Raw genomic sequence first — 15386 nt, 5'->3', positions numbered from 1 at the left:
CCTCATCAATGTTTTCAAATATGTAAGGGGTGAGTGTCAGGGAGATGGAGTTAGGCTTTTCTCAGTGATGACCAGTGATAGGACAAGGGGTAATGGGTGTAAATTGGAGCACAGGAGGTTCAAGTTGAATATCCGGAAAAATTTTTTTACTGTAAGGGTGACAGAGCCCTGGAACAGGCTGCCCAGGGGGGTCGTGGAGTCTCCTTCACTGGAGACATTCAAAACCCACTTGGACACGTTCCTGCACGATGTACTCTAGGTGGCCCTGCTCTGGCAGGGGGGGTTGGACTAGATGATCTTTCGAGGTCCCTTCTAACCCCTAGGATTCTATGATTCTATGATTCTATGATTCATGCAACAAAATCTTTGAGCCATCAAACATACCAAGCTCCCTCCTCCACAGGTTGTATTTCTTGCCTTTATGAGATTATAGTTCTTTGCTGTATACGAAGTTGCTGACAATTTTCAGCCTAACTCTATTCCAGCTAATAGAGTTAGCTGGACTAATACAGCTAATATTGACTCATTTGTATACTTAAGAGCTTTCTTTACTGTTATTTACTTCTTACTCCCCTAAGTATAGGGTTATCTCAATACAGAACTGATCTGAATTGAGGAAGAACCTCAAAGGAAACCTAGGTATCCCATAGTAATTGTTTGGCATTTTTGTAGCAGATCACTGTTATCTAAATACAGAAAAAAAATTACTGAGTCAAGTGTCATACTAAGAAATTTTTTTAATGCCTAGATACCTCTAGGGTCTGTGAAACACAGGCATCTGAGTTTTTTACATTTAATTTTGAACCGTTTCAGTTACGTACTATCCGAAGCCTGTCTGAGACAGTGTCAAGTACTAGAAGCTTCTTCTTGTCTTCAAAAATAGATAATTTCCCATACAATAGTCACCTCCTTTAATTCCTCAAATTTTGTGAAAAGGGGGTTTTACCATAAATATCCCAACTCCTTGCATATGTCCAAGACAAGAGTTTAAACCATTTTTTCCTAAACATAATGTGGAAAACTGAAGCATGTACAGTGAATTTCATACATGACAGAGTCCCATATACCCACATCCATTTTTTACATGGACGGAAAAAAGAAAATTTAGCCTTACTTCTTACTTCTTTACTTCTACAAGTGTAGGAGGCTTATTTTATTGCTGGCTTCCCTTTTTTTCCTCTAATATTTCAGAATCAAACTAATGGCTGTTTATGTAAAATTAAAAAAAAAAATGACCCAAATAATTAATTTTAAGCTCAGTTGTTGCTTGTTTTTTTTTCTGCCTAACAAGTAGAATCAACCCATAAATCACAGAAAACTCATACTTTTCAGAGTAATGCAGGTCAACAGTGTTGGTGTAGATGCTTTCCCTGCAAATGGAAGAAAATAAATAATACTGAAAAGAGTGATAAAGCAGAGACAGAAACAGCCGTAACAGTCCTGGTGGTGGCCTTTGGAATCAGTCCAGGATCAGATAAGCCATGGTTGTCTCTTCATGAACTAACTTAATTGTCCTGCAGGCTAGAGCACAAAAATTTTGTTCATTTAAAATAGTTGCTTTAGATACCAAGACAAGCTCCATTACATTCACAAGTCTAAAAAGTTATTAAAGTTTGGTTTGGCTGAAGAAACAGCTGTTTTTTACCAGCTTTATGGGCTATGAACTTCTTGTAAGAGGACAAATTATTTACGATAGAGCAAAATGGGTAATAATTTCAAATAATTAACAATGATCATTCTACTCATGGAGTACAGCTTAAACTAGTATTTCTATTCAAAAGTCTTGAAAATCCTTCCTCCTCAGATCTGGGCTGGATACTAAGTAATCTATAATCAAATATTTTGAAATAAAAATTCATTGCTGAAGTTGATCAGCTGTTCTTGTTTGGTCTTAGGACCATCTGTCTTAAGTTTTAAATGACTGTAGTATAATTCTCCCCAAATAAGGCTATGGTTTCATGGGTTTTTTTAATTAAGTGGAGCATTTCTATACAGATAAACACTGTATTTTTAGCTGCCTGCTACTGTAGCAGCAGTCTGGAATAGAGGATACATAATTGCACTGGGATGAGAGAATAATAAGGCACTATTCATATACTGTTATTTTACAGCAGTTTTCTTACAGCTGAACTTTCAAACCTTTGCTGAAATTCTCTGATGGTGAAAATTCTGCCAGGATGTTTTATAAACTATTACACTAAATTAAGGCCTCAGGAAAATGTATATACAATACAGATAAATAAGAATTAATCCTTCTTCACTCCACACTTATCACATGGGACACTCAGCTTACAAACAGAACTGTATACAATAGTCATTTTGAATACTATGCTAGAGTTCAAATGAACTCTAGTAAATACCAATGTTTCTCTTCAGACTTTCCCCTTTATTGCTGTTACTTAAACCACAACATTTGCATTTCTAGCCAAACTAATTTTTCTCCAGTAATTTATAATTTTTACATAAAAATGTATCATATTCTTGCCAGGAAATAATTTTCTTGTACTGGATAAACATTGGTTTAGACTGCTGCTATATTTTCCATCTTTGTACTTGCACCTCTAATCTCTTTGGTTTTTTCATTACTTATGTCTTTTGCAGTTGCTTATTTTCTGCTACCACCACCTCAGCTCATTCTTTTTTATCCCATAAATTAATTTTAATGATTGCTATAGTAGAATTATAGGTTTGTTTTTTTTTAAAAAAAGTATTTTTGGTACATTTCCATCCTTTTTCTTATTTATTGTCATGTCCAGCTTACAATCTCCATTAGTGCCCTTCTGAAGTACTACTACCTTAAGGCAGAGGAATTGTGGTATGAGATATCAAGTGTGTGTGTTTTGCCTAAAAGAGTCCTTGATGTATATTAATTTTGACAAGTTAAGATAAGTGAGTCCCTAAGACAGGGCAATGTCAGAACTGTTTTCTAACAAACAGCTACACTTCTGGCTCTGCTGTGGGGACTGCAGGGCATGATTGCATAAGCAGCTGTAGTTAAAGCCTTGCTTGTATTATTATTTGACATTCTGCTCTGCATACATACAAATTGCACCCTTTTCTGACTGGGGAGAAACAGAAGGAAGTATTAGTATTTAGTATTGATTTTAAGGCAATTTAACTGTATTGATTTTACGGCATTTTAACTGGATTTAGTATGGGATTTGCTAAGAACTCATGGACCTTGCTTTGATAGTGGTAGAGAGCTGATAGAGAGCACAGCCATAGCAATGATCCAAATTTGCCAATGGAATATTCCAAATCATGCAATGTAAAGATCAGCATATAGATGAGAACTGGTTGGGAAGTCACTTTCTCTCTGTTCCAGAGTTGGGGTTTCAGGATTTCTGAGGAAGAAAAAGGGAGAATGAAATGAAAAGAGAGAGTATGAGACCAGCTATGTAGTATTTAGCAGTCTGTTGGGTTAGAACTACAAGTATATATACATCATGAAACTACAGGATCTTCCATGTTGACTCACATGCTACAGAGAGCAGAGATTTTTGTGCTATGAATGTGTATTTCCTTAGCTATTTGTAAAACAGTGGCTTAATTCAGTTCTGATTCAGAGATTTCAGCCTTTGATGCACCTCAGATGTGAACTGCAGATGCACGTGTTTTCCTTACATTGCCTGGAAGGAAATTCTACTTTTGTTTCCTGGTGCCTAATGCTAGATTTGCATTCAAGGCTTACTGTAAAGCACATGGAGGTTCTTGACTTTTTACTATTCTATTCACTTGGCATAAATATCCCATCCCATCAACTACTAAAATGCGTAACTTTTTCTTTCTGAAAATAGGCATCTTGTTCTGCAACAGGTAAGATGTGGGGAACTAAAGTCCCTATTTGTACTAGCATCAGCTTGAAATACTGAGATCTTTGGTGCTTGTTGAGTAGTAGGCACACAACCATTACCTTGGGCCTGCACAACAACAGTTACATGAAGTATTGTCCTGGAAGTGTGATCCATGGAAACTGAGGATAGTTACAATCAACAGGACTGAGGAATAACTGAGTTTTAATATTAGAAGTCTTGGTTTGATACTCAACCTGCTGAATGTCATTTATTTTTCTTGAACTTCCAGCTAAAACTCAAGTGAAGGAATAGCCTTTGCTACAACACATCAGACTCACTACAATTATGACAAAACAAATTAAAAAAAAGTGATATTTCTTTTTAAATAACTTTTAAAGATGAGCATACCCTAATATGGCAGAGAACTGTTCACTGCAGCATCTCCTTAATGTATCAGTTAATATACCTAAAATTATGAGCACTTCTTTGACTTTGTACATCTTTGAAAATAATTTGGGAATATGGCCCAAAAATTAAATTGACAGGTGTATCTCCACTACATAAATGCATGAACGAAGAAAATATTTTAACTGTTCCAATTCAAAAAGCCTTTTTCCAATATGAAAATCTATGTATGCTAATAAAAAGTCGCAGAGTTCAAACCTAATTTTTGCCTAACACTGTTGTACAAAATACCACTATAATGACCATAAATAGCTGCTGTAATGCTAAATGGAAGGTAGATACATTTAGATAGGTAAACACTTGATTTCAACAATTAAAACTAGAATTTAAAATAGATATTGGAAACTACACAAAAGTATAAGAAACACAAATAATGTATATAGTCCTACATAAACTGTTAACTTTTCTGAATGTTAAGTCTCTACCTATTCTCTTAATTTGCCACTAAATATGGTTTGATGGATAAATTATGCTTCTGGATGGAGATACATTAACTCTAATAATGGTTGGTTAACTGTTCGGCTAATTAAGGAGACCAGTCTCTCTTGGGTTGTATTACCCAAGTCTATTCCAAAAACCACAATACATGAAAAATCAGATTAGACTCAAGTCAGAAGGAAGAGCACAAGTAATAATTCTTTGACATCCTCTAATGAGAGACCTACATAGTTTAAAGTTTATTTCTCTTTGCTCTATGGCTTCCCTGAGTATTTTGATCTTTAATGTTCCCTTTAATGTTCACAGCATCTACAGCAGAAGTCACCCAATACTAAGGGTACTGGTGTGACACAGACAAGTTTGGAAGAAAGTGTTACATCTCAATACCACACTTGAGGCCAAATGCAGTAGCCATTAAAATTCCATAAACGATTTTGTACAGACTTGATGCTCTAACCCATGCAGAAAACATAGACAATGAATATTATTGTTAAGAAAGATTTGGTGTTGCTCTTCCTGATGTTCTGCCCTGCAGCTGTACACCAAGTGCCAAGCTGCTCAGATGGAAGCAGTTCTGTGGCAAAGCAAAAAAACTCAACAGAAATGAAGAGCATTTTCTAGAAGCTATAAATGTAGGCACTTTGAGATTTAGGCACTGCTACAGTAGGACAGTGAGCCTAAAACCTACTTAACTCTAAAGTACCAGTCTGTCTTTAACCTGTACTTTTACCACAGTACAATATATGAATTAGCTATCCCAGAATCCAGTAATAAAACTTTGCCATGATTAACATTGCTCCTGATAGCAAACAGTAAATTCTGCTTCAACATGATAGATTGCTTGCATTCCACAAGAGGTTACTTTGTTTATTTTTTAACTTTTCAATGGGAGTTTTATTGGAATGAATGTAAGAATCACGATTCTTGTCATGACTTTGAAATTGGTGTTGCAGTTCATGGAAGCATTATTCACCACATAATGTATAAACACGCTTCTTAGAACTCTGTAAACAATCTTTCTGGACAGTCATCCAATGTCATGAAGTGGCACTTTATGTCAAAGGCAAACTCATACAAGAAAAAACCCTAGGCAGAAAGACAGGAATTTAGAAAAATTACTAGTTCTTGTTTTCAGCTTGTTTACAGTGATCTTGAGAAAAGAACATGCAGTTGTGTTTCACAGTCTATGATTACACCAATTTTAGAAGATTATTCTGAAAGAGCAATCTCTTTTAGTGTATCATCATTACCCGTTCTTTCCCTTCTGCATACCTAAACACCATCTCATACTTGCACTTACTGATCAATATATGCTAGCAGAAAATGTTACGAAAAACATACATTGAAAGGACAACATAATAGAAAAGTCCCACTTGAAAGCCCAAATTTGATTTAGCCATTCTGACATGATGTGTATTTAAGTCCAAATCTTTCTACACAAAAACTTGCAAACTGAAGTTTACCATATCCCAGTGTAATATTGCAATTACCACTAGTCAAAACTGAACTAAGTGAAGAACTAGTTTAAATTTGCATGGCTTAGTACTCACAAACTACAGAGCATATTTTTTCCCAAATGGTCCATTTAATAATTTGAAGCACTGATATTTGCAAATACTTTTCTCAGAAATCTATGTATAATTTTAAAACAACAGCGTTGCAAAGCATAAATAAATTTGATTTGAAATTAAATGCAGAAGTGAATGCAAAAATAGGTCAGAACTTCAGTCACTACTAGAACTGTCTGAACTATCAGAAGATGAACTTTTTTCCTTTCGTCTCTTCTTTTTCTCCTTTTTATGATGCTTTCCTTTCTTAGTTTTACTCTTTTTTTGCTTTTCCCTTTCTTTTTTGTGAGATTTCTGTTTTTTTGATTTTGGACCATCCTCTTCAGCTGCACTTGATGAGGAAGATCTAATAAAAAAAAGATTTCAAAATTAATAAATACATATACAGATAGGAATACAATTGAAGCAGCAAAATGCACCTAGAACACTGTATGAAAATTCAGATGCTCTGAATTAGCTGGTTGCATTAGTCTGTATACAGCAGTGATTACATACACACAAGAATTAAGATGACAATAAAAGTCACAATTATATTCAAGAGAAGTCTTGTACTTTTTTTCATAATCAATTATTAGTTATTTGCATGTAAAGACCACAGACAGCATACTCACTCTTCTACTCTCTTCACAAGTACAAGTTATGCTACTGCCAATAAGGAAGGAGAAAATTGCCAACAAAATCAGTGTTAAGTCCTGTTTTATTTCTAAAAAAATATCTTGTGGCCTCCAAACACATTATACATTCCCTCACAGTGCAGTTCCTGGCAACAGTCCTATTGATTAACTATAGTCTCGTCAAAAAAACATAAATCAGAAGGGCAAAACTCAAGATTCACAGTAAATTTGGCTATTGTGGCATTTTCCTTCGAAACTGAAGTATCATTTTTTTAGGCTTCTAAAACAGGAACATTAAAACTCACCACATGCTAAGTAAAACTACTCAAGTCTTTCCTTTTGATAGTTACATGTTATTCAGAGCATATATGTATGCATGTTTGTCTACACATTCACTGGTGTGAATCCTGAAGAGAATCTGAGGGTCTCTGAACTCCTGGGAAGCTATTCCATGTGAGACAGGCTGTGGACCAACACCACAATTGTATCTTGCCTCGAGTTGGATATTCAGAGGGGGCATTGCTTTCTCAGACCTGCAAACCTCCAGCTTACTAGAGCTTTTGAGACTTCCATGGTCCTAACTTCACAGCAGAAACCTTGTGGCTTTATCAGTATTCAAAGAACAAACAAGTTCTCACGAAAAAAAGAAAGTTTTTCAAACAAGAGATGTACTTTACAGTGAAGAGCATCAAAAAGCAATGTTTTCTAAGAAATATGCCAAATATTTTGGATGTTTTGAAATCAAAATAGGTGTGTGACAAGAGTTACCTTTTCCTTGATCTCTTTAATTTTGTTTTTTCTTTGCTTTTTCTTTTTTGTTTCTTTTTTTCTTCCTCCTCGTTGAAATCTAAAGATAAAAAGATACAGTTTACAAAACATTTGTCTGAATTAAGATCAGCATTCAAAGAGGGGCTTCAAAAGCAGTGTGTACTTCTTACAAAATAGTTTTTAAAAGTTTTTCTTTTCCTTCTTCAAAACTCTGATTTCATATAGCAATTCTAGAAATACTTTGTGGAGCATCAGAATGTTTTATAAAACTTATACTCTAATAACTTACCTATGCAATAATAATCAAGGAAGGCCCATAAAATGTAGCAAAAAGTTGTTACTTTTTAAATATATTTACATTAGTATTTTAGAAGACTCCTCAAAGTCTGAAAACAGGTCATTTAACTAGAACACACACAAAAAAGAGTATTCCCTTAGGCTTACCTGAATTACTTTCAATCACCTTCATTTCACATTTCACAGACAGCTATGCTATAACTAAGGTAAATTGGAGCTGTCACCATGCTGTCTACAGACACTGGCAGATACTGTACAGTATCTTCACATTTCACTTAAAAGCAGTATTATCACATTGAATGAAACTTCTGACCTTAAGACTTCTCTATGCCAGTTCAAAAAGTATTTTTTGATTCTACAAATGCAAATCCACAACATAAGTACACAATGCAATGTCAGCTAACAGGAAACTACGGGCTTTACAATTTAACATTTAAAAAGCTAATTTTTGGCATTTCAACGTCATTATACAAGTAACTTTTGATAGAGTCTGCATGCCAATGCAGTTATTAATTTGATACCCCAAACAGAAATTACTGGCCTGTATGTTCCGAAGCAAAATTTGAAACAATTAAATATGAGTTACAAAAAACCAAATTCCTTTTGGTCCAACTAAAAAGTGACCAAGCACTCAGTACTTTTTTTTAAGAAAATGGTGCAAAAAGCTAAGTGCAAACAATGCAGAAATCTTCAGAAGATGAGAACTTGAAACTGGCAAAATCCCACCTAGATTATTAACAGTTAAAGATAAGTATCTTATTACAGAACACATAGCAGCCATATTTGAGAAAATACATACACAGATATTGTAAGATCAAGTGAATAGTTGCTTTTCCAGCAGATACCCATCTTCAATCAATTTAGGGCTGAAAAATACCTCTTACATTTAAAACTGGGAACAAGTTTTTGTGAAGAGACTTGTTCCAAGAAATAACTGTTGGCAGTACCAGTTCTGTAAACTATACATCTCTTCTGAAGTGTTTCAGCAAATTACAAGGTCCTATCTATCCCTTCTCCTTCCTACATAGCATCTTTACCAGGATCTGAGTCTGGAACATGAGAGTACAAAATAAAATGATGTTTCAAGAGAAGAAGAAAACTTATTCACTTAAAATGCAGTGGTGAAACAATCTTTATTAGGGGAACAGACATTTTAGATGCCAAATTCAAATGAATTCAAGTATCTGATAAATAACCCATCTATTCTCTGGCAGTCTATGCTCAGACCTTCCAAAGAGAAAGGAGTACCTCTCCAAATATGTTTAAAATAATAGTTTAGAAATAGTAGTTTCAGTCAAAACAATAATTAGATATGGGAGAGAACTTCAGCTGTCGTGTTTTTTTCTAGTTTAAAGAGTTACTATTGACCTTAATATTTTGAAACTGCATGCCATAATCAAAAGATTAACTCAGAACACCCACATCACTTCCTTCAAAGAAGCTTCTTAGCAACAGTCTTCTAATATTTTGTTTTTAATTTTAATTTAATCTTTTAATTTAATCTTTAATTTAATCTTTTTAATTTTTTGAGTCCTTTATGAGATGTTCCAGATTATGTAAAATATTAATTTCCTATGATAGAAATTCATACCAAAAAAAAGATGTGAGTGTATCACATTCCTGAAGTCTGAATGAACACATGAAGTAAAAGACGTACTTTTAAAGCAGAATCCAAAACAACTAAAAATCATAAGATAACAAAATCATATAATTGTTCAGGTTGGAGAAGACCTGTAAGATTATGCAGTTATTCAACCGCTTCCCTAGCAGCCCATTCCAGTGCTTGAAAATTTCTTCTGTAACAAAGTTTGTCCTAACATCCGACTTAAGCCTCCCTGGCACAAACTGAAGCCATCTCCCCTTGCCTACTGTTAGTCACTAGCGATAAGAGACTGACCTCCCCCCTCTGCTGCAACCTCCTTTCAGGTAGCCATAGAGAACAGTAAGATCACCTCTCAGCCTCAACTGAACAACTCAACTAAACAGCTCCAGTTCACTCAAATACTCCTCATAACACCTGTGCTTCAGATCCTTCACCAGCTTCATTGCTCTTCTCTGGACACGCTTCAGCAACTCCACGAACACTTTCAAAGGCTTTTCTGAAGTCCAGGTAGATTACATCCACAGCCTTTCCTTCATCCTACAGGTGGGTCACCTTGTCATAGAAGGAGATCAAGCAGGACCTTCCTTTCATGGATCTATACTGACTGGGCCTATCACCTGGCTGTTCCGCATCCTGTTTGACGGCACTCAAGATCACCTTTTCCGTGACTTGCTCTGGCACCAAGGTTAGATAGACAGGTCTGTAGTTCCCCAGATCCTTCTTTCAGCCCTTCTTGAAGACTGGTGTCATGTCTGCCAACTTCCAGTCCCCTGGGACTTCCCTAGTTAGCCAGGAACACTGACAGATTATGGAGAGTGGCTTGGTGAGCATATCCCTCAGCACTCCAGAATGAAATCCACCCATTCCCGTAGACTTATGTCTACCCGAGTCATACTGCAGGCCACGAACCACTTCCTCTTGGATTATGGAGGTCTTAGTCTGTTCCCCATCCCTGTCTTGCAGTTCAGGGGGCTGGGTACCCAGGGAACAACTAGTCCCATTGTTAAAGACTGAGGCAAAGAAGGTATTAAGTACAACTGCTTTTTCCTCATCCTTGGTCATTATGTTTCCCCCTGCATCAAGTAACTTATGAAGATTCTCCCTAGTCCTTCTTTTGTTGTTCATATGCTTATACAAGCATTTTTTTGTTGTCTTTCACTGCACTGGCTAAATTCTACTTGGACTTTGGCTCTTCTAATTTTCTCCCTGTGTAGCTTCACAATGCTTTTGCAGTTCTCCTAAGTTTCTTGTCCCTTTTTCCAAAGGCCATAAATTTTACTTTTGTTCCTGACTTCCTGCCAAATCTCTCTATTCAGCCAGGCCCCTTGGCTCATCTTTTGAGACACAGGGATGGCCTGCTCCTGTGCCTTTAGGCCTTCTTCCTTGAAGAATGACCAGACTCCCTGGGCTTCTCCGCCCATCAGGACTGTCTCCCAAGGGATCTCAGCCATGCTCTGTAACAGGCCAAAATCCACGGTGACAGTTCTGCTGACTCCCCCTCCTTGCTTCTCCAAGATTTAAAAAATCTATCATTTCCCAAGCACTACATGACAGCATCTACATGACAGCAGAAATTAAGAAGGATAAAATGAGAATTAAAGTACTTAAGAGGACCATTACCCAATTTACTCTAATAAAGAAAAAAAACAACAGATCCTTACTCTTTTTTTCACGCATGGCTTGCAATCTCTGTAGTTCTTCTTCCTCACTGTCTTCACTGCTAGTGCTGCTGACATCTAAAACAATATCTCTCTGAGGATCTACCCTGAGGAAGTTTCGGCATTCAAATGTCAGATGACCAGCTGAAGAAAACAAATGTTTAGAAAAAAAAATTACAATTTATCAAAAAATATCATAAATAAAGAGTATCTATACAAGTATTATGCAGTTTTGAGATGTAAAAAAGGCTGCAATCTGTGAAAAATGGGGGAGAAAGCTTATTTTGAAAAAGACCGAAAGAATTTTGTGAGGTTGTGCAATTTTATTTTATTTAATAGTGTTTTATGACTTCATTCTTATTTCTGTGAAATTTAGGATTTTCATCCAACCTTTACTTTCTACTTAACGACCTCAGATCCTTACTGAAAAAATTACTTAAAAACATGAAGTACTGTACATTTTAAAATACTTCAAGTGTGTTTTTTCTCTCTCTAGTGAAACAGAAGGATACTATTTACTCATGAGACATAATCTTTAAAAAAACAATACATAGTACTGACTAAGCTGCTACTTTACTAGTATTTTTTTAATTGACAATGCATTAATCATGACCAGAGTTAGGAACCTTGTGCTGAATACACCTATTGGAACAATAAAGAGAAATACAACAAATAGAAGATACAGTCTGGTAGAAATTAGGCTAAAGATACAGGAATTCAAGTAGCAATTAAAACAATCTCATCTCTTATATCTTGGAGACAGAGATTTAACAAAATAAAAGGTCGTGTGATTTGACTATAAATTTCCTTCCCTTCTAGGAAATTTCTGATAATTACTGCATGTAGAAATGAAGCACTAAATCTGTAGTGATATCCACGTTCCTTTGGATAAACAGATGAACAAAGCAATTGATTGACAACATTCATTGGAGACAAAGTCTACAGTGAAAGAATAAACAAGCTTTTTTCCTCTTCATCCTCATAAACACTCATAAAACCCACAGATCAAATCACTCTGTTAAAGTTCAACACAGTTCACTGCAAAACAGTGTCCACCTCTCCTCTGTCCTAAAAAATAAGAGCTGGTAATTAACAAATTAAAATCTTCACTAAGACCTGTCTCCCTTTGTCAGCAGGGTAGCCATAGACTTGCTTATATGATTAGAGCATGATGCAAAGCATGAGGTAAATGGAAACTACAGAACTCATAAGTACAAAAATTAACTGTCTTGAAATAGAGAATGCACACAGATGTATGTTTTCTTAGTGTAAAGATTTTACAGATTTTAAATTACCTTTTATTTTAAAACAGACTGGACTTATTTGCAGTAAGATTCAGAAGATGTACAACTACTCATGTCAGCAGATGGAACGTGCTCAAAGACCATGCTTCAATTCAAAGTTGCTCAAGTAATTACATTTTGGATGTAGTATATATGAATGAAATAGCGTACTTTTTTTTTTTTCCCCTGAGAAACTCACAGTTCAAAAGTAGCAATAGGTGTGAGGAGTCAGAGAATGAACAGGAAACAACTAACTAATAAATGAGGTCATCTAAACTGACAAATGGCTGGGCAACAAGAGAGAACACTTCTTATTTACTCTTTATTTTTGCCCATCTCCTCAATAGGCAGTTCCAACATCATACATTGAAGAAAACACTATATTGTTTACTACAGACTTACGGTAGCCACACTTCTTGCATCCTGCTCTGATGTTATCCTTATTTCCACCTGAAAGAGAAAATGTCATCATTAGGTGTTCCTAAACAGAACTCTCAAGTTTGTTTTAAAGCTGACCCGACAACATCAATACATAGACAGAAGGAATCACTCCACAGTGTATTTATTACACAACAGTCTCAAAAAAACTTTAAGAAAAGCAAAATGGTGCATTTCTAAGGCCACTTTTCTGTGCGGTAACCATCAGAATAAATTTGGCTAGTACCAAAAAAGAATTAGTAGGTGCAAGAAAGCAAATGTGGAAAAAAATGTGAATACAATAAGAAAAGTGCCTGTAAGTGCTCTGCTGGAAGACCAGAGAAGTGCCAATTTTAGGCACAGAAAGTGTGTGATTTTCCCATCTGAGCTCACAGTTAAGTTAAACAGATGTGGTAAGACGTGACAAAGAAGAGAAACCCCAGAGACCCACCCCCAAAACAGGTCTCTTATTTTTATAAATCTGAGCCTATTCAGAGAGAAAGCCACAACTAAATTTCCAAAAATCAAAGGGTGCCCTTCTATCTTCCAATTTAATAGTAAGAAAAAGAGAGCAGCTTAAACTATTTAAATAAATAGTTAAGCAAACCTACAAAGTAATCTATGACAGAAAGTAGAAAACTAGAAAAAGGGGTACACATTGGCTTCATGAATTTAAAATCTGATTCACTGAGCCACCACTACCCTTAGAAATTTGACCCAAAAGAACAGAGAAACCTTCAAATCCCAGGTTGAAAACCTAACTTCGACACTTGGAAACCCCACTGCACCATACCCTGGTGTACTGGAATGTTTAGCAGTAAAGATTCATACATTTCTTTATGATTCAAAACCTTAGTATTAAGTATCCCCCTTTGAGGTCTATAAACTCAGCAATGTATAGATACATGTTTTATGACTATTTTTTTCGAGAGAAACCCACAAGATGTAGGGAGGTAGGGAATATGGAAGAAAGGGTCAAGTAGCAATGAACAAAAGTATACCTGTATTTTGAAATATTATGTGAAAAAAAACAAACCTCAAGAGACCACCTGCTTGTTTGCTATACCTTGGGGTAGAAAGAAATATCACACTAACTACCTACTTATCAGCTTTCTGAAGTACTCAGCAAACTTTAGCCCTACCATGTAACTGATCTCTAGATAAATAAACATTTTATATTCCACCTAAGAACAGTCATGCCCAGGTTACCATATCTTCTGTAATAAGTTCAGGTGCTGTAATTTGTCAGGATTTCCAAGAGAAACACCCAGCAGATTACAAGAATATTGTCACCTAACATTCACCAAATTCGTGAAACTGGAATTTTATCATTATTTTTAGCCTTAAATAACAATGCTGGGAGCAGGCGTTTAGAAATTTCAGATTATTAAAAGCAAACAAATTGCTAGAAGCTGCCTTCTCTCGTCCCCTTCATCCCAGGTGTTAATCTTCAAGAAAAATAGCAACCAACATAGCAGCAACCATCATACATTTAGTGGTTGAAAAAAAAAAGGAAAAAAAAAGGCTTTAAAAACCTTTGAACATAAACGTGAGATATCAAAAACCTCTTCTGCTATGGGAGCAGGAGATTACCAAAGCTAGATGAAGAAAATACTGTGAAGCGATGGCTATCTATGTATTTGGCTACCATACTAAATACCCTGCAAACAGCACAAGCGTTTCTGCCTGTTCTATCTCACCATCGTCTAAACGTATTTTAAAATAACCTCCCGGGACACAAGCATTATCTCAGCAGTAAAGACGAGGACGAAAACGAAGTCTAACACGAGCCGTTTTTTAGACCTAACTTCAGAGAAGGTGGCTTAGATGACAGGAACTTAGCACCCGGTCATCACGAACCTAGGACGTTGCGGAGAGACCCTGAAGTCCTTTGAAGGAGGCGGCTGCCCTCCTCAGCGGGCCCCCTCCGCCCCAGCCACCTTCGCCACTCGCTCCCTCCCCCCCTCCCCCCTCCCGCTGCCCCGACGCCAGTTTCCACAAGCGGCTGCCCAGGCCAGCACAAGGTTTCTCTGCCGCCCGCCCCGCGGCCTAAGGGAGCCGCGCCACCCGCCCGCCTTCCCTGCCTCACAATTCCCACTGCGACGCCAATTCGCGCGCCCTCCCCGCGTAATTTTCCATCAAGCCGCCGTTTATTTCCCCTTCTCAACGTGCTGGCCCTGCGGCCAGGCGGTTATTGTCCCTTCCCTCCTCGCAGCCCCGGTTGAGAACCCCTCACCCGGCAGAGTCATGGCGCCTCCAGCCGCTGTCCCCTCCAGGCGGGCCCAGGCCTGGAGCAGGGTCCCTCCCGCCGGAAGGCTTTGCCCGGCGCACTATCGGACCGTGCCACTCACACGGAAGAGGACAGGGGACTTCACTACGGGGTAGGAGCCACGAAGAGAGACTACAGGTGTCTGGAAAAGCCTTCAAGTCTTCCCGGGAAGAATTTTTTCCACAGTGACCCCGGAAGAGACTCCGACCGGG

General features: G+C 37.1%; 1 protein-coding gene across 1 annotated transcript; it reads right to left on the bottom strand.

Moving 5' to 3' along the window:
• Positions 1-6019: 6019 nt before the first annotated feature.
• On the bottom strand, positions 6020-15385 carry SREK1IP1 (SREK1 interacting protein 1). Its single transcript, XM_030467267.1, has 5 exons — positions 15142-15385; positions 12891-12938; positions 11209-11349; positions 7648-7726; positions 6020-6611 (listed from the first exon to the last, which is right to left on the bottom strand). Exons 1-5 carry the CDS (start codon positions 15152-15154, stop codon positions 6422-6424), a joined length of 471 nt encoding a protein of 156 aa, XP_030323127.1. The 5' UTR covers positions 15155-15385; the 3' UTR covers positions 6020-6421.
• Position 15386: the final 1 nt, after the last annotated feature.

Source organism: Calypte anna, chromosome Z, assembly GCF_003957555.1.
Source record: "Calypte anna isolate BGI_N300 chromosome Z, bCalAnn1_v1.p, whole genome shotgun sequence".
In the NCBI taxonomy this organism is placed as follows: domain Eukaryota; kingdom Metazoa; phylum Chordata; class Aves; order Apodiformes; family Trochilidae; genus Calypte; species Calypte anna.
This window is presented reverse-complemented; position numbering and strand designations above follow the sequence as displayed.

What these genes read in the sequence shown, in the direction of transcription:
- SREK1IP1 (XM_030467267.1), bottom strand. An exon ending in ATGCAAGAAGTGTGGCTACC is followed by an intron (nt 11,350 to 12,890) that starts GTAAGTCTGTAG and finishes TGTTTTCTTCAG; the next exon opens with CTGGTCATCTGACATTTGAA. An exon ending in AGCCATGCGTGAAAAAAAGA is followed by an intron (nt 7,727 to 11,208) that starts GTAAGGATCTGT and finishes TTTTATCTTTAG; the next exon opens with ATTTCAACGAGGAGGAAGAA.